This window comes from Mesocricetus auratus, unplaced genomic scaffold, assembly GCF_017639785.1.
Source record: "Mesocricetus auratus isolate SY011 unplaced genomic scaffold, BCM_Maur_2.0 Super-Scaffold_100676, whole genome shotgun sequence".
Taxonomy (NCBI): domain Eukaryota; kingdom Metazoa; phylum Chordata; class Mammalia; order Rodentia; family Cricetidae; genus Mesocricetus; species Mesocricetus auratus.
Genome location: NW_024429266.1, coordinates 1,871,715 through 1,893,837, shown reverse-complemented (window position 1 = coordinate 1,893,837; position 22,123 = coordinate 1,871,715). Strand labels below are relative to the sequence as shown.

Sequence of the window (22,123 nt, the reverse complement as noted above, 5' to 3'; positions counted from 1 at the left end):
AGCCGGAGAGGTCAGAGCAAATCATATCTGGGAACCACCGGGGATGGATGGGAGTGTTTCCCATAGGAATCGCCAAAGAGCCCCAAAGAAAATCCCCAAAGCATTTACACCCACCCTTCCTAGGATGGAGAATACTTTTTTCTTTTCCTCTTGAAATACTTTCAAACTTTTAGTAAAGTTGAAAGGTCATACACAAAAGAAATTATCCCCTCCCCCCCCCCCCAGCCTCCTTTCAGACGGGGTCTCATACAGTTCACACTGATCTCAAACTATTCTATTTTGGGTGTGACCCTTGAACTCCTGATTCCCCCTTCCTTACTCCCAAGTGCTGTGATGGCAAGTGTGCACCACCGCACATGGCTTCTGCGGGGCTTTAGAGAGTTAATTCCTGTAACCGAGGTCAGTGCCGTCCCTACGTTCCACCACCTTGAATACGCATACCTGCGTCCATTTGGTCACAATGGGAGCATGACAATGAAGGAAGACATGTGTCATTTCTCAGGGCTCCTGTAGCAATGCAGAGATCTTGAGTAGCAGAGATTTGTCCTCACAGTTGTGGATTTGAGACGTGTGGAGTCAACGAGTTAAGAACACCACGATCCCTTCAAAAGCTCCAAGAGAGGATCCTTCCTGGATGTCAGTGTTGCTCTAGTCTCTGGTGGCATATATTCTCGTGGCCTCTCTTCCCTCCACCTTTTGTCCTCTGTCTCTTATTACGGGATTAGGTGCTCATGTGGGTTATCCAGGGCGATTCCAGCTCAAGAGCCTTCATTCAATGAAAACTGCAAAGATCCTTCTAAAGGAGGTCATGTCCATAGGCTCATAGAGTTAGGATGTGGATGTCTTTCCAGGGGCCACCAACCCATCCATTTCAGGGATGCTAATGGATTCTTGGTGTATAATCCATAGACACCCTCCCAGGGGTATTGATGCTTATCTCTACCATGTAATGTTGTAACCCAGACAAGCCTGCCTCTGTGCCTTGGGGACCTGGCACAGTGTGCCATCTCTATTCAAGGCAGGCAGTACCCTGTCTCTGTACACAGGTGCAAAGGCCCCTTTAAGAGACAAGCTCCGCCTACTTTCCCTCTCTCTTTCTGGCATTTCTCTGAGGAGCAACCCTCTCTCTGTCTCTCTTTCTCTTTCTTTTCCCTTCCCTTACTCCCTTGCCTTCCCCAATACGCTTTCCATATAAGTTTGTCTGTAGGTTTCTGTCTGCCCCTCACTTGCCATGGGGTCCTCGAAAGGTCCCACCTCAAGCCGCAGCATTACACACCCTATGTTTTATAGCGGAAACATCCCAAAGACCTTGAGATGCACTGCATGCTGGGCTGTGTCAGTTCACTTCTGTTTGAAGTGATTTCTGCAGTGTCAAAGGAGTCCATGGTTTTGACAGCATTGGGAGTCACAAGTACTTAAACCTGTACCAGCCAACATGCGTGGCGGCCGGCTTTTGCCAGATACCAAGAACAGATAGCTGGCAAATTTTTTTTAAAGCAAGTTGATGCCAGGCCGTGGCAATCATGGAACTATTTACACTATAGAGATGCTACCAATAAATCAGGGTTTTAAAATTTTTCTGCTTTCTGGGAAGCTGACCATTGAACACACACGTGGACCCTTCTGGCGACTGTCCTGCCATTCAGATTTGTCCGATATTCTGGCATGATTTGTTTTGAACTATGCAGTCCTGGTAGCCTCAGGAGTAATTCTATGTTCTTCACATCCCATCCCACCAGAGGCTCTGGTCCTTTCTGTGGCTGGCGAAGTGAATCAGGGGTCACTGGCCTTAAGAGGAACCCTGAAGTTTCTCTAGCAAAAAACTGTCCTTTCTTCTTGTAACTGGTAATTATGCTGAGTGGTTTTCTTTTTTTTTTTTCCTTTTCTCAAAAGTGGTTTAACCACCTTTAGACACACTGTTCGGTGGCATCAGGCATAGGTCCATTGTGCAATAGCTTCAGCTTCTACTATCATTTCCAGAACTGTTTATGTTGCAAACTGAACTCTTCACCCATCAAACAATAACTCCCATTCCCTCCCCACCCCACCCCACCCCCGCCCCAGGCCTAGCTCCACTAAATCTGCTTTCAGTACCTGACTTCTTATTTTGCTGCCGCCTTTACTGTGTGGGTCAGCACACACTGCCCTGCTCTCCTGTCCGCATTCTCAGCGGTGCGTGTGTGTGTGTGTGTGTGTGTGTGTGTGTGTGTGTGTGTGTGTGTGTGTGTATGCTTGGGCTGCTCTTGTGTTTTGTCTGTCTTCAAATCTCTCTCCAAGACAGATTTTAACCCTGAGTGTCTACCCACAAGCAGAGCTGCCCAGTTATGTGGCAATACTATTTTTAAATGTTTTAAGGAGTGGCTGTGTGTCTCCCCCCCCCAGCTGTACCAATATACGTTTCCACTACTCTTATACAGGGGTCCCAGTTTTCCTGCATCCCCATCCCTGCATCTTTCCTGTATCCCCTCCTTCCTTTTCTTTCTTTCTGCCCTCCTTCCTCCTTGTCCGTCATGACAGCAACATGCTAATGGGTATGGGCTGGTGCCTGTGTATATACTTGGGGTTTTCCTAGTGATTAGAGGTGTTGAATATCTTTGCATGGTTCTATTTTCTTTGGGGGAAGTATCTTTTCAAGTCTTTGGCCAATTGCATTCATTGTTTTTATCTTTGTTCTTGTTGTTGAGTAGGTAACACTTTGAGACTAGTGGAAATGCTCTGTTTGCTACTAAACCTTCACCCTCTGGTTTTAAGGTTTATTAATGTGCCTGGATGAATGATTGCCATAATGATTGCTAACTGATGATTCTCCAGTGTTCTTGTTCCCTCTGTGTTTATCGTTTGGCCTTCCACTATGAGGGGGAGAGATGACTCCTCTCTCCATTTGTTTATTCTTGGGATTATGTAATTGTGAACTCATTGATTTCTGTGGCATGTAATAGATTATAGTCCATTTTTGTTATTGTTCATAGTTGGATTTTATTCTTTTCTGTTGTAAATGTTCAGTCATCTGTCATTCTAAAGCAGTTTGATAATGCATACAAATGACCTCAAAATGTTCCCGTTGTTCCATTTACCCCATATTCCACTCAGACGATTGCTACAAATCTATCAAAAACTAACCGTCAGTTCAGGCACAGGCTCAGGTTCAGGAAACTTTTTATTCTACTGGCTCTCTCTTTCTGTCTCCCTCTCTCCCCACCCTTTCTCTGGGTCTCTAGTGTGGGTTGGCCTGGCCTGATAATCCCTGTGTAGCAGACAGTGGCTTTGGACTTCTGATCCTCCTGTTAAGATTACAGGCATGCAGCCCAACACCAACTTTGTACAGTGTTACAGTACCAGGGGTCATACCAGGGGATTCTTGGCTAGAAGACAAGCACTCTGCAGAGTTAACAACTCTAGCCGTGTCTTTTGGTTTTCTAATTTTTTTTGAGACAAGATCAACTTGACACATACATATAGCATGCATAATTAAAAACCCAGAGACAGATATTGGGGTTAAAGATGAAGATCAGAGAAGCAAAGCAGCCAGCCACTAGAGAGTTCTCACCTCTACCAAGGCTCAGATCAAAGAGGGGTGATCCTGTCCTCAGAGTGACTGCAGATAGACTGACTCCTGTCTCCTCCTGTTTTATATTCCTCTCTAGTGCTGGAGTTAAAGGTGTGTGACACCACTGCCTGGCCTCTATGGCTGACCGGAGTGGCTGGCTTTGTACTCTGATCTTCAGGCAAGCTTTATTTATTCCACTATAAACAAAATATCACCACACAGGCACATCTCCGTTAAACCATAACCTTTCCTTTCTTGTTCATCCCCAAAGGCCTCATGTTAACAGCAACATAAAACACTTCACACTTTAAAAAGTCTCATAGTCCTTTCCAAAGCCTCAGACTCACAGTCTCCCTGCTTTGATTTTTTTTTTTTTGAGTGCTAGGATTATAGGTCAATGCTGCTACCCATGACCCTTTATAGGATAAGATGCCAAAGCAAGGAGGAAGCTTGTTTTGGACCATCTGGACAGTCAGGATAACCGTGAGTTGCGGTGTCCTGTCAGTCTCTTTATAGCCCGGAAGGCTGTTTCCCTGTGATGGTGTGGAGGCTCCAAGGCCTCCGCTAACTTCTGCTTGCACGCAGCTTTGGCGCATCCTTCGTTTTCACCGTGCCCATGCCATTGATCTTGTACCGCAGAGAAAAAAACGGCTTTAAACCTTGGCAGCACAGCTTTTCCCGTTGCTCCTGCCTTCTGTTCTTTAACCTTTCGTGAGGGCTTCGTTTTAGAATTCACTTGTTTCTTCTCCCTGTGCCCTCCTGCTGAGGGCGGTCACGTTTTGTTGAGGAATTCAGGAGCCAGACTTTAAACCTAAATTCATGTGTGTGTCGAGTCTGATTTAGTCAGAGGCATCTTCTTCCTTTGAGCCTTAGTTTCCTATCTGGGTACCTCCAATAGGATGTGTTTGCTGTCAGCCTTACCACACTCCCCACCCCTCCATCCCCACCCCACCCCCAGGAGGAAGAGGTTGATATTTTCACCCAGAAGTAAGTGACTCAATAAAGCCTTGGCCAGCCTTGGGGCAGCTTTGAGGGTTCCGGCTTCACCGTGCTTTGCTTTTGTTTTGACCTTGAGGCTCACAACATTCTGTTCCTTCCGGGAGCAGAGCCCACAAACCTGCCTGCACCTCCCAAGGTCTGGGGCTGTAGGAGTGCAGGCACCACTCCAGGCCTCACAGCCTCTCAATGAGAAAAGTCCGGAGCAGTCACCGCGGAGGACGACATGCTGTCCTTAACCTGCAAACATCGATACTGACTTCATCGGAGAGACTTTCTGATTTCAAATCTCTCTGTCTCCTTTCAGGGGCGGATAGGACATGATTCATAATCCAGTGCTCACCGCCTCCATCCTTCAGGTCTGGCCCCAGCGCAGTGCCTTAAAGTCTATCCACAGTGACCCCCCTTCCCCCCGGAGCTTCAGGTCCCCAGTGAGCCCCGGTCTGACCTTGGCATTCTTCCAAGCTCCGCAGATGACCTAGCCACTATACACACACCTTTCATTGTCTGTTTCTAGCCCCCCCCACCACACTCCAATTCCATTTTCTTAGAGCAGTCCCAGACCAGGTTGGGTGAGGGCTGAACACGACTCCCTACTTTGGCGCCCACACCCTTTCAACATCCTCCTTTGGATTCCTACCACCTTCCGGAGCTACAGCATCACACCGAGGAGCCGGCTTGCTTTCGGGAGCCATAGCACCAGAGCTGCAGAGGCTAACATCTGTGTGTTCTCATTTTTTTTATGCAAAATGTTATGGGGATTCTGATCCTGCTAGCTGATGATGCGCAGTTGAGAGACCGGCTTTTTTTCCCCTTACCTCACTATAATGCTTAATTCTTGGGCTCGGTTTAGACCACACAGGGAGCTCTCAGCTGACACAAAGGTTACAGTCCAACAAGTGATTTCATTCTCACTAATGTACTGACGTGGGGAATATTTAACCTTGACAGTGTGCCTGAATTAACTGCATTGGAACATTGCTGAAATCTCTGTAGATAGTTGAATAAGTCAGACAACAAATGTATTTGGATAGGTTGGAAAATTAGATTTTCCATCCATGCATCCATCCATCCATCCATCCATCCATCCATCCATCCATCCATCCATCCATCCATCCATCCAGAGACATATTAAAAGTTGATGTTTTAAAAAGTAACAGTTAGGGAGCTTTGAAAGAAGGGTCTGAGTGTTTAGAGGCCTTTGACAAGGCTCAATGTCCTTTCAATGCATTTTCATTTTGCTCTAAGAAACCCAAGCTCGTCCTTTGTTTTCTTTGATATGGAAGAACTTGCATCTGTCTATTTATGTCTACTCAGGTGCTTAGCCTTTGTTTTATGGTTAATGGTATTGGGATATTGGGGAGGGGGAGAGAGGGAAAGAGAGAGACAGACAGACAGAGACAGAGACAGAGAGACACACAGAGAGAGACAGAGAGAGCACAACTTCCAAAGGTAATCTTTCAGAATTCAGTGAAGACAAGGTTTGTTTAAATTTCTGTGGTGCTGCCTGAAAAAGACTCCCTGTGACGTGGAAGATGGGGGTTGGATAGACCTAGGGAGTAGAGGGAGGATTGAGGATAGGTCTGTCCCTGACTCCTCAGAGGGACCACACAATGAGGAGGAGCAGGAAAGCTGTACTGATGCCCAGTTCCTGTGCCATGCATGTGACTGGCAGGTAGGTCATGGTTATGGTGCCCACAGAACCAGGGGACGCAAAAGTGGAATCAGCCTTACCTTCTAGAACAAAACATAGAAGAGCCATTTTAGGACTTCCTTCCGCTTACCCTCTCTGGGATCTCCTGGCCTGGAGACTGCAGCCAGGTCGACTTGCCCCCCACCCCAGGACCAACCGACCAGGAACCTGCTGAGAGAGTTGGTCTACTCCTGCCTCCCACTAAGGGTAGAGGACAGAGGGCAGAGGGCAGAGGACAGAGGGCAGAGCTCCCACCCACCAGGAGAGGAAGTGCATCAGATATATCTGTGCCTGCTGTGAGACCCATCGGAGTATTGGACTTGCTTGTACCCACTGGAAGAGAACCTTGGACCCATACCCACCAGGAAAGGAAGAGACCCCACTGAAAGAACCAATGGGAAGACAATATAAGAACACATTCAACAACAGAAAAACCAATATGACGCCACCAGAGTCTAGGGACTGTACACCAGCAAGATCTGAACATCGCAACACAGATGAAGCAGAAGGAGAGTGACCTTAAAAACAACTTCATGAAGATGATAGAGACCCTAAAAGAAGAAATGAGAAAATCCTTTAAAGAAATTGAAGAAAAAACAAACAAAAAAAATTCAAGAAACAGAGGAAAAGACAAACCAAAAATTTCAAGAAACAGTTCAAACAGTACAAGGTTTGCAAGTTGAAATAGAGACAATAAAAAAAAAACATGGTCTGAGGGAATGCTGGAATTAGAAAAGGTGAGTAAACGACCTGGAACTACAGATGCAAACATAAGCAACAGAACACAGGAATTAGAAGAGAGAATCTCAGGTGTTGAATATTCACTAGGAGAAATAGATTCATAGGCCAAAGAAAATCTTATATCCAACAAATCCCTAACACAAAATATCCAGGAAATATGGGACTCCGTGAAAAGGCCAAACCTAAGAATAAAAGGGATAGAAGAAGGTGAAGAAAACCACCTCAAAGGTGCAGAAAACATATTCAACAAAACTTTCCCAACCTAAAGAAACACTTGCCAATGAAAGTACAAGAAGCCTACAGAACACCAAATAGAGTGGATCAAAAAAAAAGTCCCCTTGCCACATAATAATCAAAACCCCAAACATACAGAATAAAGAATATTAAGAGCAGCAAAGGAAAAAGGTCAAGTAAAATATAAAGGCAAACCTATCAGAATCACACATGACTTCTCCATGGAAACTCTAAAAGCCAGAAGGTCCTGGATAGATATTATACCAACATTAAGAGACCACGGATGCCAGCCCAGACTGCTATACCCAGAAAAGCTTTCAATCACTATATATGGAGAAAACAAGATATCTCACGACAAAACCAGATTTAAACAATACATATCCACTAATCCATTCCTACAGAGAGTGCTGGAAGGAAAACTTCAACCTAAGAAAGGTAATAGGCTCACAAAAACATAGGCAATAGATAATCCAACCTTATCAAAAGTCAAAAGAAAAATCATGGTAAATCCATAAACAATAACACCACCAAAAACAAATAAAAAACAAACACGAATTAGCATTCAATGGTCCTTAATCCCCTCAATATTAATGGTTTTAATTTACCTATAAAAAGACACAGGCCAACAGAATGAATAAGAAGACAGAATCCATCCTTCTGCTGCATACAAGAAACACATCTCAACTTCAAAGACAGACATTACCTCAGAATAAAGGGTTGGGATAAGATTTTCCAATCAAATGGTCCCAAGAAACAAGCTGGTGTAGCTATCCTAGTATCAAACAAATTAGATTCAAACTAAAATCAATCAAAAGATATGAAGAAGGTCATTTTATATTCATCACAGGAAAAATCCAGCAGGATGTAGTCTCAATTCTGAACATCTATGCCCCAAATACAAAGGTGCCTACATTCATAAAATAAACATTACTAAAACTCAAATCACACATAAGACCTCACACAGTTATAGTTGGAGACTTCAACACCCCACTCTCACCACTAGACAGGATCACCAGACAGAAACTTAACAAAGGAACTAACAGAAGTTATGACCCAATTGGGTTTAACAGACATCTATAGAACATTCCATTCAACACAAAAGAATATACCTTCTTCTCAGCGCCACATGGGACCTTCTCTATAATTGACCATATACTTGGCAACATAGCAAACCTCAACAGGTACAAAAAATTGGAATAACCCCCTGTATCGTATCAGATCATCATGCTTTAAAGTTAGAATTCAACAACACAAATTGCAAAAAGCCTACAAACTCATGGAAATTGAACAATGCTCAATTGCATCATTCCTGGGTAAAGGAAGAAAGAAAGAAAGAAATTAAAGACTTTCTAGAACTCAATGAAAATGAAGACACAACACACCCAGACTTGTGGGACACTTTGAAAGCAGTGCTCATTTGAAGAAACTGGAGAATAGTCACACTAGAAAATTAACAGCATAGCTGAAAGCTCTAGAACAAAATGAAGCAAACTCAACCAGGAGGAATAGACGCCAGGAAATAATCAAATTGAGGGCTGAAATCAATAAAGTCGAAACAATACAAAGAATCAGTATAACAAAGAGTTATACTGATAGACAAACCTTTATCCAAACTAACCAAATGGCAGAGAAAGAATATGCAAATTAACAAAATTAGGAATGAAAAAGGGGACATAACAATGGACACTGAGGAAATTCAGAGAATCACACTTTGAAAATCTGTACTCCACAAAATTCGAAAATTTAAAGGAAATGGACAATTTTCTGGATAGATATCACTTACCAAAATTAAATCAAGAAGAGATAAGCAATCTAAACAGACCTATATCCCCTAATGAAATAGAAGCAGTCATCAAATTCTCCCAACCAAAAAAAGCCAAGGCCCAGATGGCTTCAGTGCATTATTCTGCCAGAAATTCAAAGAAGAGCTAATTCCAATACTCCTCAAAGTGTTCCACACAATAGAAGCAGGAGGTTCATTGCCAAACTTTTTTACGAGGCTACAATTACCTTGGTACCCAAGTCACACAAAGACACAAGCAAGAACTACAGACCAATATCCCTCATAAACACTGATGAAAAAATCCTCAATAAAATACTAGCAAATAGGATCCAAGAACACACCAGAAAAATCATCCACCATGATCAAGTAGGCTTCATCCCAGGGATGCAGGGATGGTTCAACATATGCGAATTTATCAATGTAATTCACCATATAAACAAACTACAAAAGAAAAAAGCACATAATCATCTCACTTGATGCTGAAAAAGCCTTTGACAAAATCCAACATCCCTTTATGATAAAGGTCTTGGAGAGATCAGGGATAACAGGAACATACCTGAACATAATAAAAACAATATACAGTAAACCAACAGCCAACATCAAACTAAATGAAGTGAAACTCAATGCAATTCCTCTAAATTCAGGAGCAAGACAAGGCTGTCCATTCTCTCCATATCTCTTCAATATTGTACTTGGAGTTGTAGCTAGAGCAATAAGACAACAAAAGGAGATCAAGGGGATACAAATTGGAAAGGAAGAAGTCAAACTTTCATTATTTGCAGATGATATGATAATTTATGTAAGTGACCTGAAAAACTACACGGAAACTCCTACAGTTGATAAACACCTTCAGCAAAGTGTCAGGACACAAGATTAACTCAAAAAATCAGTAGCCCTATTACATACAGATGATAAATGGGCTGAGAAAGAAATCAGAGAAACATCACCCTTTACAATAGCCCCAAACAACATAAAATATCTGGGGATAATGCTAACCAAATAAGTGAAAGACCTGTATAGCAAGAACTTTGAGTCTTTAAAGAAAGAAATTAAAGAAGATACCAGAAAATGGAAAAATCTTCATCCTCTTGGATAGGTAGGATCAACATAGTAAAAATGGCAATCTTGCCAAAAGCAATCTACAGATTCAACGCGATTCCCATCAAAATACTGGCACAATTCTTCACAGACCTTGAAAGAACAATTCTCAACTTTATATGGAAAAACAAAAGACCCAGGATAGCCAAAACAACCTTGTACAGTAAAGGAACTTCCGGAGGCATCACCATCCCTGACTTCAAGCTCTGTTATAGAGCTATAGTCCTGAAAACAGCTTGATATTGGCACAAAAATAGACAGGTAGACCAATGGAATCAATTGAAAACCCTGATATTAACCCATACACCTATGGACACTTGATTTTTGACAAAGAAGCTAAAATTATACAGTGGGAAAAGAAAGTATCTTCAATAAATGGTGCTGGTATAACTGGATATTGGCATGTAGAAGACTGCAGATAGATCCATATCTATTGCCATGCACAAAACTTAAGTCCAAATGGATCAAAGACCTCAACATAAATCCAGCCAGATTGAACCTCTTAGAAGAGAAAGTGGGACATACCTTTGAGAAAATTGGTACAGGAGACTGCTTCCTGAACATAACACCAATAGCACAGACACTGAGATAGACAATTAATAAATGGGACCTCCTGAAACTGAGGAACTTCTGTAAGGCTAAGGACACAGTCAGCAGGACAAAAAAGCAGCCCGTAGATTGGGAAAGGATATTCACTGACCACATATCAGACAGAGGGCTGATCTCCAAAATTTACAAAGAACTCAAGAAGCAAGTCTTCAAAACTCCAAAGGATCCAATTAAAAAGTGGGCTACAGAACTAAATAGAAAATTCTCAATAGAGGAGTCTAAAGTGGCTGAGAGATTCTTGAGAAAGTGCTCAACATCCTTAGCCATTAGGGAAATACAAACCAAAACAACTGTGAGATACCATCTCACTCCTGTCAGAATGGCTAAATAAAAAACACCAATGACAGTTTATGTTGGAGAGGATGTGGAAAAAGAGGAACACTCCTCCGCTGCTGGTGGGAGTGCCAACCTGTACACTCACGTTGGAAATCAGTATGGAGATTCCTTAGGAAAATGGAAATCAGTCTACCACAAGATCTAGCAATCCCATTCTTAGGCATATACCCAAAAGATGCACATTCATACAACAAGGACATCTGTTCCACTATGTTCATAGCAGCATTATTTGTAATATCCAGAACTTGGAAGCAGCCTAGATGCCCCTCAACTGAAGAGTGGATAGAGAAAATGTGGTACATTTACGTAGTGGAGTACTACTCAGTGGAAAAAAAAAAACAATGGAATCCTGAAATCTGCAGGCAAATGGGTGACACTAGAAGAAACCATCCTGAGTGAGGTAACCCAGTCACAAAAAGACAAACACAGTATGTACTCACTCATATATGGATTTTAGTCATGAAGCAGGGGAGTGCCAGCCTACAACCCCTCCGTCAGAGAGTCTGGGAAACAGGGAGGACCCTAAGAGAGATAGGCATCCCAGAGAAGAGGAAAGGGACAGGATCTCCTGAGGGGAATGGGAGCATGGGGAAGGGGAGAGGGAGGAAGGAAAGAGAGGGGGAGAAGAGGACATGGGGGAGCAGGAAGGTTGAGTTGGGGGAAGAATGGAAGAGAGCAGGATGAGAGACACCATTAATAGAGGGAGTCATTACAGGTTTGAGGAGAGATCTGGCACTAGTGAGATTTCCAGAGATCTACAAGGATGACACCAACTGGCAGTCTAAGCAATAGTGGAGAGGCTACCTTAAATGCCCTCCCCTGATAATGAGATTGATGACTACCTTATATGCCATCCTAGAGCCTTCATCCAGTGGCTGATGGAAACAGAGGCAGACACCAACAGCTAAACATGAGCTGAACTCCTGGACACCAGTTGCCGAGAGGGAGGAGTGATGAGCAAAGGGGTCAAGACCGGGCTGGTGAAACCCACAGAAACAGCTGACCTGAACAAGGGGGGAGCTCATGGACCCCAGATTGATAGCTGAGAGGCCAGTGCGGGCCTGATCCAGGCCCCCTGAATGTGGGTATCAGTGAGGAGGCCTCAGCATTCTTTGTGACCTCGGGCAATAAATCAGTATTTATCGCTGGCATCCAAATGAACTTTGTTAACCCATTCCAAATGGAGGAATGCTCTCTTAGCCTGGACACATGGGGGAGGGCCTAGGCCCTGCCCTGGATGATATGACAGACTTTGGAGATCCCCCATGAAGGGCCTCACCTTCCCTGGAGAATGGAGTGGGGATTGGGTGAGGGGTTGGGGATTTGGGGGGGGGCAGGGAATGAAGGGAGGGAGAGGGAGCTGGGATTTACATGTGAAGCAAACTTGTTTCTAATTTAAATAAAAAAAGAGCCATTTTAAGCAAGGGCAGGTGGGCTTTTCCCAAATATTTTCTAGTGTTTTCTGCAAATCCAGCTATGTTTTTTAAACATAAAATTCAAGCAGTAGCATCTCAGTTTCAGAAATGCTTTTTCATCCCTCCTCCTGCCTGCTGGTCCTCTGCACCACATTTGGGGTCAAGGATTTATTCATGTGGTAGCCTTGAATATGTACCGTAGAGTGGGTCTGGGAAGACATTTTCTTGTAGGCCTTTCTTTCTTTCTTTCTTTCTTTCTTTCTTTCTTTCTTTCTTTCTTTCTTTCTTTCTTTCTTTCTTTCTTTCTTTCTTTCTTTCCTTCCTTCCTTCCTTCCTTCCTTCCTTCCTTCCTTCCTTCCTTCCTTCCTTCCTTCCTTCCTTCCTCCATTTGTATCCCCCCTTCTCTCTCTCCCTCCCTCCCCCCTCTCTCTCCCTGAGCCCAAGTCTCAGTCTGTAACCCAGAACCAGAATAGCCTGGAACTTATGGAAATCCCCCTGCCTCCTGATTTCTGGCCTTTATAGGCGTGCTTGGATCATTTTCTTATGCTCTTATGTGTTACTTGGCATGGACGGTGTGCGAGGCAGTGAGTCAGCATTATTTGTGTTCTCTTGTAGACGATGCCCTGAGTTGTTTGTTGAATATTGACCAGATCCCATCTGCTGCCTGCTGTGGCTCATGGTTACAAGTTTCATAATGTGCCCTTCATTTTCTGTAGCTAGAATTCGGACATAACAGCAAGCCTTCTTGGACCTGCAGATGAACATAACAACCACAGGACTGGTAGTCCTGTCTTGCTTGGTTTTTGGACAGCTTCATGGAGTGTTGACTATCCTATCAGCCTTGACTGCCTACCCTAGGCCGTTCATAGGAGAAAATGAATTTATAGATTTGCTTAAGGCACGATAAGTTTGGACTTTAGTCATAGGAGCTAAAGTTAAAGTAACAGCACGTGATAAAGACAAGAACTTGTTCAGTAGGGCCAGAAAAATGCTGAGCTGCAGATGCAAGCATCAGCGCCATCTCTGATAGGACTAAGGATATAACCAAGCCTGAAGAGAGAGTGCAAGCCCTCTGTGTGGCACAACACCCAGAAATGCATCAGGAAAGAACAGTTGCTCTGTGTTACAACTCAGCAAAAAAAAAAAAAGCACTGGAAGTGATTACAACTCTAACTCAGTAGATTTTTTTTCTGAACTCAGGGTCAGCTTGATGTTTAGTGAGATGCAGATTTTTAAAAGTAAAGATCACTGAACATACTTCCTGATTGCTTAAAAGAAGACACCAAGGCTGGGGAGATGACTCATCAGTAAAGCGCTTGGCACTCCAGCGTGAGGACCTGAGTGCAGACTCTCAGAATTACATTAAGAAGAAAAAAGAAAAATAAACCAGGTATACATTTGTAACCCCAACACTGTGGAGGAGGAGACAGGGGATCCCTGGGGCTTGCTGGTCAGCTAGTCTAGCCAAATCAGTGAGCTCCAGGTTCTGATGCTCTCATCTTGCCTCCAAAAACAGAAGGCAGATAGTGTTTGGAGAAGGCATCTGGTATCATCCATACACTTGTTCATGTACATAAACACTACACACATGCACAAAATAGAAAAAACACCATATAAAACAGTACACCATGGAGCACAATACCCTTCTGTTAGGGTGAGAAATTAATTTGTGAATTCAGAGATGTGTGTTAACTCAAAAGGGCTGACCTCCAGGCACTGAACTCTACACAAATGACACAGGGAGAGAGACACAACTCTTTTTCTACCACTCAGAGCCCAGAGCCCATGGGAATTACTAAGTATTATTCCGTAGACGCTGTGAATGTACGGAAACAGAGGTTATTAGAATTCCATCAGACCCTTAGGGTCTACAGTAATCCTTGCTCCTCCCGCCAAGCGCTTGTGGATTCTTTAGATCACAAAAGTTAAATTCTCTAGGCAAAAGGTGAAGCAGCTTTTGCATGGGCTGTATGTATGTCTCCATTCATCAATGGAATAGGGGCTCGTTAGAGCCACCCACACCATGATTGATGTTCTGGAGTTTTGGCCAGTGCAGAGGATTCACTGGGTATGTGCCCAGCACCCTCCCACTCAGTATGCATCTGGGAGCTCTCCTTTGCTTTCAGCCCAGCAAGTCTGTGGGCGAGGAAGGGCCAGAGTCTGTGCTGGAAGCACAGGGGTGCATATCAATCTCTCTGCTGGCCGTTGGCACAGACACACCGTCCCTTTATCCACGCAGGCCTTTCCTGGGCCAGAGAGGAGGGTGCTTTAGCACATTGATGGCCTTATTTAGTTCAAGAAGAACTGACATTTGTGAAGTATTTAACAGCCCATGGTCTCCAAGGTCATTTTAAAAAATATATTCTAAGCACTGCATTTGTAAGGCTGGTTTATATCGCTGTGTTCTGACCTTTCAAACGCATCTTTACTAATCAACAAACATGTGTAGTACTTCTACCCTGAATCCAGGAGGGATCCTCACCTCTGAGAAACACTGCTGTTCATAACAGTAGCAAGATCACAGTTACGAAGTAGCAACGAAATAATTTTATGGTTGGGGGCCACCTCAACAGGAGGAACTGTATTAAAGGGCCACAGCATTAGCAAGGTTGGGAGCCACTGATCTAGAGCAACTTTCCTCTCCGTTGCTAGTCTTCAGTTGGTTTCTCCTAGCCAACCATCTTTCTGCATATCCTTAAGGTATTCTGTTCTTTCTTCTGTTTTTGTACCCACTGACCTCACCACCCTTTTGGCTATGATGGAAGCAAAGACTTTCCCACCCACTATGACCAGGTCTCTGGGAACTGGCCATGCCCCCAGCCCCTCTTCTTGTCCCTGTCCTCTCCCAGGCTTGGCGCACGCATCAGGTTTCCTTTGGTCATCCTGAACTGTTGCTTTTGTCTGTTCCTTTCAGGGATTTTGTAGCCCTGCTTTGACCACTCCTTACTCTGGGGGCCACTGGTTCCTCGATGTCTCTTTTCTCCAACATGCGTGTCCTTCAGCTGAGTTTACACCCCCAAGTCCCTCCCCCACGAACTGTGAACTATCGGCTTTCCCACGACATCACCATGAGTATTTCAAGTTCATGCAGTGTGACTTCCTGGCATGGAAACATTTGTGCTCTCACCTGGCATAATCCCAGCATTATCTGTTTCTCGGCTTCCACCCTGGCCCCTGAGCCACTCACCAGCTATGGAGGAGACAACAACAATGCTGCCATTGCTCTGCTTCAGCATGGGCAAGGCGGCCACGCTCATGACCACGTAACTGATGAAGTTGACCTCCATGGCTTTGCGCAAAGCGTGGATTTCGTCGCGGAAGAAGTTCATACTGGTGTAAGTGATGTGGTTAAGGATGAGCATGTCCAGTCCGCCTGCAAAGAGATGGCTGGGTTGAGAGAGACCACTCGGAGCCGGCCCTGTTCTTGCCCCTCCCCCCTCCCACTCCCCCCAGAGCTCTAAGCCCAGAGGAGGAAAAGGGGGGGTGGACCCTTACCCATGAGCTTTCCTGCTTTGAGAACAAATTGCTCCGCGAACGTCATATCTTCCATGGTGCCAGCGATGTAGTGGGCAGATGCTGCTCCGAGTTCAAGGCAGCGGGATGCCACCTGCAGAGACATAGCGGATGTGGTGGCATCTTACCTGTGGGCTTTCATGTGTAGTTTGGGAGTAACTGGGGCTTAAATGAGAGTTTGTTCATAGGGCTGTTTAGATAAGAATCTGTGTGTGTGTGTGTGTGTGTGTGTGTGTGTGTGTGTGTGTGTGTACCTAAAAGCAGTAGTTTTATATTCCTATATTTGTAACTGCATACGAGAGTGCAGGTCATGGGGCAAGCCTTTGTGTGTATGTGTAAGACTAAAAGCTGGGCACAGGAAGGCACACCTGTCTGTGGGCAGGGAATGCTTACCTTCTGGAGACCTTCCTCTGACCTTGCGGTCAACACCACATGGGCTCCCATTTCTGACAGATGATATGCCATTTCTCTTCCGATCCCTTTGCTGGCCCCCGTGACAATTACTTTCTTCCCTTGGAGCATTTCTGGGGACCACAAGAGCTATGAGTACCCCAAAAGCCCTGTTTTTTACCATCCACACTTAAAAGCTGCGAGCCCACATCAGTTTGCCTCATGCTGCAAACTACCAGAGTGACACTTGGAGTTGTTCATAAACAGGCTTTAAGATGGGTTTGGCCTGGATGTCCAGAGCCGAGCCTTCCTGCCATCATTCCTAAGGAAACCTCCATGTGTAGATTTCACAGAGACAAGGCCAGTTCGGATAAACTGCATGAGTTCAACACTTCTGGCATGATCTAATTTTGCTAAATCGAAAGGGAATTTTAAAAAGCACCACAAAATGGCCATCGACGTCATAACCCTTTTTAATTTTCATTTTGGCCTCTCAGCCATCAGTCTCTCTATGGAGCACAGCTACTCTGGCTGAGCCATGGGTCTGGATATGACTTTCTCTTCTGTAGATCTGAAATTGCTCTCCATGCTGGGTGCCGACCAAAGCGTGGCCAACTTGGCTGTGTGGCTTTACCCCTCTCTGTCTCCTCCTGCCCATAGCTTGTAGCTGGAGGATACAGAGTTACCCCACATTAGGGTTCTCTCTTTCTCAGTGACTTAGGGATCAAGAACATATAGCTAGATCCTTAGGAACATTCCAGCATCCCCGTGTTTTAAGCCTGCTCCTCCAAAGGGGACACAGTGGTACTACTCACCTGGTCTGAACTCTTCTTTTGTAGAGTAGTAGTAGTAGGCCAAGAAGAGCACCAGAATGGGGAGGAGGTATTTTTTCATAAACGCCATCAGACAGGGGCCTGGCTGTAGGACACACAGAGAAAACCTGCTGAGCTTTCTTCAACTTCCCAGGCAGGCAGCAGCCTTTGAATTGTGACATCAAGGACGGGGGAGGCTGGAGCAGTCTCAGGCAGCACTAGCCAACTACCCTGTCAGAGCAGCGATTGGCTTTGGGTGGGATCCCATTCGTCCCTGGCAGCCTGCGTGGTGGATTTCATAATGGACAGTGTTTACTCCATTTCATTGAGTAAGAGGCAACTTCCAGATGGCCAGGCTCACAACTGCGCAGGGCTGGGTTCCTGAGCATGTCCTACTGACGTCCTCTGCCCGCAACATCAATGGCCTTTCAAGAGTGGTTTTGAGAGAGAGAGAGAGAGGGAGGGAGGGAGAGGGAGGAAGGAGGAGAAGGAGGGAGGGAGAAGAGAGAGGGGGAGTGAGAGGAGAGGAGAGGGACAGAGGGGAGACAGGGAAAGAGAGAGGAGAGAGGGAAGAGAGAGGGAGAGAGCCAGGAGAGAGAGGGGAGAGAGAGGGAGGGGGTGTGAGAGAGAAAATAGAGAGAGGAGAGAGAGGAAAAGAGAGAGGAGAGAGGGGAGAGAGAGAGGGAGAGGGAGGAGAGGGGAAGAGTGGGAGAGAGAGGAGAGAGGGAAGAGAGAGAGGGAAAGAGAGAGAGGGAAAGAGAGAGGAGAGAGGGAGAGAGAATGTACCTATGAGTTCCTAAGAATGTGGGACTTTGGGAAAAATATGAGTACTACTGGAGCCAAATCTCACCCCCCCTCCCCAGTCAGAAGCCAAATCTCACCCCCCCTCCCCAGTCAGAAGCCAAATCTCACCCTCAGCCCCACCCCTAGTCGGAAGCAATGAAAATTAACAGCACAAAGAAGCAAAATAAGCTCAAGAAAAAATGTGCACGGCTTAGGAGAAACAACAACAACAACAAACTAAAGCAAAGAAGTCGCAGTGAAGCTCAATGAAAACACATTCTGACATCAAAGAGAAGACGCAACCCAGCCAGACCCAGATGGCAGGGGAAACCCAAGCTCAGTTCTGCAAGACTCCTCAGGTGCATAGGAATGCACCCTCACCCGTATCCCTTTAACAGGGAGACAGAAGGGACAGTGGGGGCCAAAACAGGAAGAAAGGCAGTTGGTTGTTAAACTGGGTTATGTAAATGCTACAGAGGAGCAAAGAGCACAGAGGACACTGGGAAGAGGAGGTCAGACCAGAAGAGCTGGGCTACCCAGGGCTACAGCCAGATGGTTCTCCCGTAAGCCACAGTGCCCGTCTTCTTTTTGCCTCTCCTTTGAGACTGAGTCTCAGTGAGTCGCTCAGGCTGACATGCACTTGCTCTGTAGCCTCAGGCTTGTGATCCTCCTGCCTCAGCCTCCCAAACAGCTGGGATTTCAGGGCTGGTGCCATAAGGTCCTAAGGGACCCAGTGTGCTTGAAGGGAAACTAGCACAGAGCATCCAGGTCCCAGGTAAAAAGGAATCCAGCATGGGACTGATCCAGACCCCCTGAATGTGGGTGTCAGTGAAGAGGCCTAAGTAATCTATGGGGACCTTGGGTAGTAGATCAGGATTTATCCCTGGCATACAAATGGACTTTGGGTGCCTGTTCCACAAGGAGAGATGCACTCTCACCCTGGACTCTTGGGGGAGGGTCTAGACCCTGCCCTGGATGAAATGACAAACTATGGACACCTCCATGGAGGGCCTCACACTCCCTAGGGAAAGGAGGGTATATGGGGGGGGGGGTTGGTTGGATGGCGTGGGAGGGGGGAAAGGGAGAGGGACCTGGGATTGACATGTAAAGCAACCTTGTTTCTAATTAAAATTTAAAAATAAAAATAAATAAATAAATGAGAGAAAAAAAAAAGATCCAAGAGAAGGACCAAGAGGAGAGACACCCCAGCAATTAACAACTGATTTCTCATGACAAGACAGAGGTAACCACCTTTGTGTATCTGTAGCAAGATTCTATTAAAGAATTTAAGACTTGTCATTGTTCAGTTTTTAGGCCTAAAAACCAACTGTCCAGATCAGGAAAACCACCTCAGTACAAAGCTAATCCTGAACCCTGAAAGTTACAATAGAGCTGTAGGAAAGCTAGAGCGTCAAGGTTGAGTTTTCCGTCGTCCTCTGAGCAGAGCTGGAAGATAGAGGGTGGAGACCCTGGAACCACTCAGAGCTCGGAGCAGCCACGTTATGACCCTGAGATAGTCTCTGGAAACATCCAGTGACTTTTCACTTCAGAGGAAATAATTTAAGGCCCAGAGGAGATGAAACGATTTGTCAACAAAGGCCACAGCTGTGAGGGCTGCTTCCAGAAGACAGTAACGGTTTGAGAACGGCTGAGAGCCGGAGCCGAGGTCTCAGCAGACAAAAACAGCAAGGCCGAGATGTAAATGGGAGACACAGTTGTCAGGACTGGCAGGCACATGAGCGTCTTTAGAAAAGCTTTATGCTACCAAGACGCGTGACAGACAGGGCTCCTTCCCGACGGGGAGAAAGTAATACCCATTTCATAGCCTGATATGATTAACAGTGACGTCATTGACTTGAATGTAGAAAATGAGGCAGTGTATTTTTTAAAATGTGCTTAGTGAGGAAATTATAGGGAACAAGAAAGAAAGGGTTGCTTCAAAATGTCATTATGCTGACTCAAAAGGAAGATGGGGGTGAGAAACAGAAAAACAAGAAAGAAAAGAAAAATGAAAAAGAAAGGGAGAGAGGAAAAAAGAGAAAGGAGATAGATAGATAGATAGAGATAGAGAGAGAGAGAGAGAGGGAGAGAGAGAGGGAGGGAGAGGGAGAGAGAGGGAGGGAGAGGGAGAGGTGGGAGAAGGGAGTGGGATACAGTTTTTACTACAGAAAACACAAACAAAAGCTGTGAGCATGGCAGGCTGAATTCAACAGGCCGAGGGCAGCAAATCCCAATTTCCTGCAGGGGTAACTAACTGACCAGTGGCTCAAGGCGGTGAAAGTCCAGCACATTAAAATGCTAAACCGCAGTCGGGTCGTCAGAGAACCTAGTAGTTTTAGTGCTGTGAAAACAGGAAAATACCCAGTGCTCTGGTCTCCATGACTCAGAATAAAGAATTGTCATATGAAATGCATTACATAGAATGGGTACATAAGAATGGGGAGACATCAGCCCATAGCAGTCCTCAAACACTTGAGTGTCAGAATCCCTTCACACCCCTAGAAGCTACCAAAGAAGGTTTTTATGTATTCATTTATTATTTTTGTGTGTGTTATCTGGTGTTTTGAGACAAGGTGTTGCTAGGCAACCCAGGCTGACCTTGAATTTGTGATTCTTCTGCCTCAGCTTCCTAAGTGCTGGGGTTACAGTTGTATACCACCACATCTGGTGCTGAAGAAATGTGTGTGCATATGCGTGTGTCTGCATGTGTGCATGCGTGCGTCGTATGCGTGTGTGTGTGTGAGAGAGAGAGCACACGTGTGTGTATGAGACAACACACGTGTGCGTGTATATGAGTGTGGGTGCAGGTGCACACAGGGGCTAGAGATCCTCAGGCATTTTACCAACTAAGCTGTCTCACAAGTCCTCAGTGTCAAAGAACTTTCACATGTGTATCCCTTATTGATACTGACACAGAAATTTAGTCAGTGTTGTTTAAAATTCAAAAATAACAAGGCTAGATTTCACTCACAGTTAGGGCAACATTGTTACATGTCTTGCAATATTTGGAAAAGTTAAACGTCTCAGTATTGTTAACAGATCCCCAGCCCTTGCACAACAGACTCTGTGATGGAAGTATCATCCAGCCCATAAAAACTTAGCATGAAGATAATACCATCGGCCAAAAAACGAAAACGAAGGACTAATCCATCAACGTTCTGGGAATGTACTAACCTTGCCTTTTGGCTCCTGTAATTCTGCTCCCCCGAGAAAGGCTCTGTGCTATACTGGGATCCCAAACACCCAGTGTAATCGCTGGATGGCTAACAAAAACTTTCTGTTGGTTTAAACTCATGTTTAAGCTGTATTCTTTGGTGGACACCCCCACAACATTTCTGGAGGCCCTACCAAGATCCCCAGAGATCACAACCTTGTGTTGTGGAATATTTCTTTAACTATGTAAAGATGTGTTACTTTGTTTATGTTGTGGAGTATTTAACTATGTAAAGGTATGTTGATTTGTTTATGTTGCATTTGTTTAACTAGGCAAAGGTGTGTTACATTTGTTTATGCTGTATTTGTTTAATTATGTAAAGGAGTGTTGTTGTTTTACCTTGCCTGCTTAAAGGCACCTGATTGTTCTAATAAAAAGCTGAACAGCCAATAGCTAGGTAGTAGAGGAATAGGCTGGGCTGGTGAGCAGAGAATAGATAGGAGGAGGAATTTAGGTTCAGTGAGAAAAGAGAGGTGCCTAGGGCCAGCCAGGCGTCCACCAGCCAGCATACATGCAGTAGGGCATACAGAAGTAAGGTAAAAACCCCTGAGGCAAAATGCAGATGAAGAGAAACAGGTTATATTAAGTTACAAGAGCTAACCGGGGAATGCATAAGATAAGGCCGAGCATGCATAACTAGTAATAAGTCTCTGTGTTGTAACTAATAATAAGTCTGGTCATCCAAGCCCGTTACAACCTTGAGACAGCGTGAGGAAGAGTACAGTCATCAGGGTACTCCTAGGGGGTGTGTGCCACCTGATAATTGATACATGCTAGATAGAGAGAGAGAGATGGATAGATGATAGATAGACAGGTATAGATCATGGATAGATAGATATAGATATAAGTATAGATATAGATGATAGATAGACATAGATGATAGATAGACATAGATGATAGACGTATAGAGATAGATAGATGATAGATGATAGATAGATAGATAGGTATAGATGATAGAT

General features: G+C 44.8%; 1 protein-coding gene across 1 annotated transcript in view; it reads right to left on the bottom strand.

Annotated features, from left to right (window-relative positions):
• Positions 1-17,252, bottom strand: part of Hsd11b1 (hydroxysteroid 11-beta dehydrogenase 1) — a gene marked incomplete at its 5' end in the record, with an annotated part of 32,210 nt that extends 14,958 nt beyond the window's left edge. The window contains 4 exon segments of the mRNA NM_001281353.1: positions 15,640-15,825; positions 15,948-16,059; positions 16,359-16,489; positions 17,171-17,252. Of these exon segments, the coding sequence (NP_001268282.1) occupies positions 15,640-15,825; positions 15,948-16,059; positions 16,359-16,489; positions 17,171-17,252 (511 nt within the window).
• Positions 17,253-22,123: the final 4,871 nt, after the last annotated feature.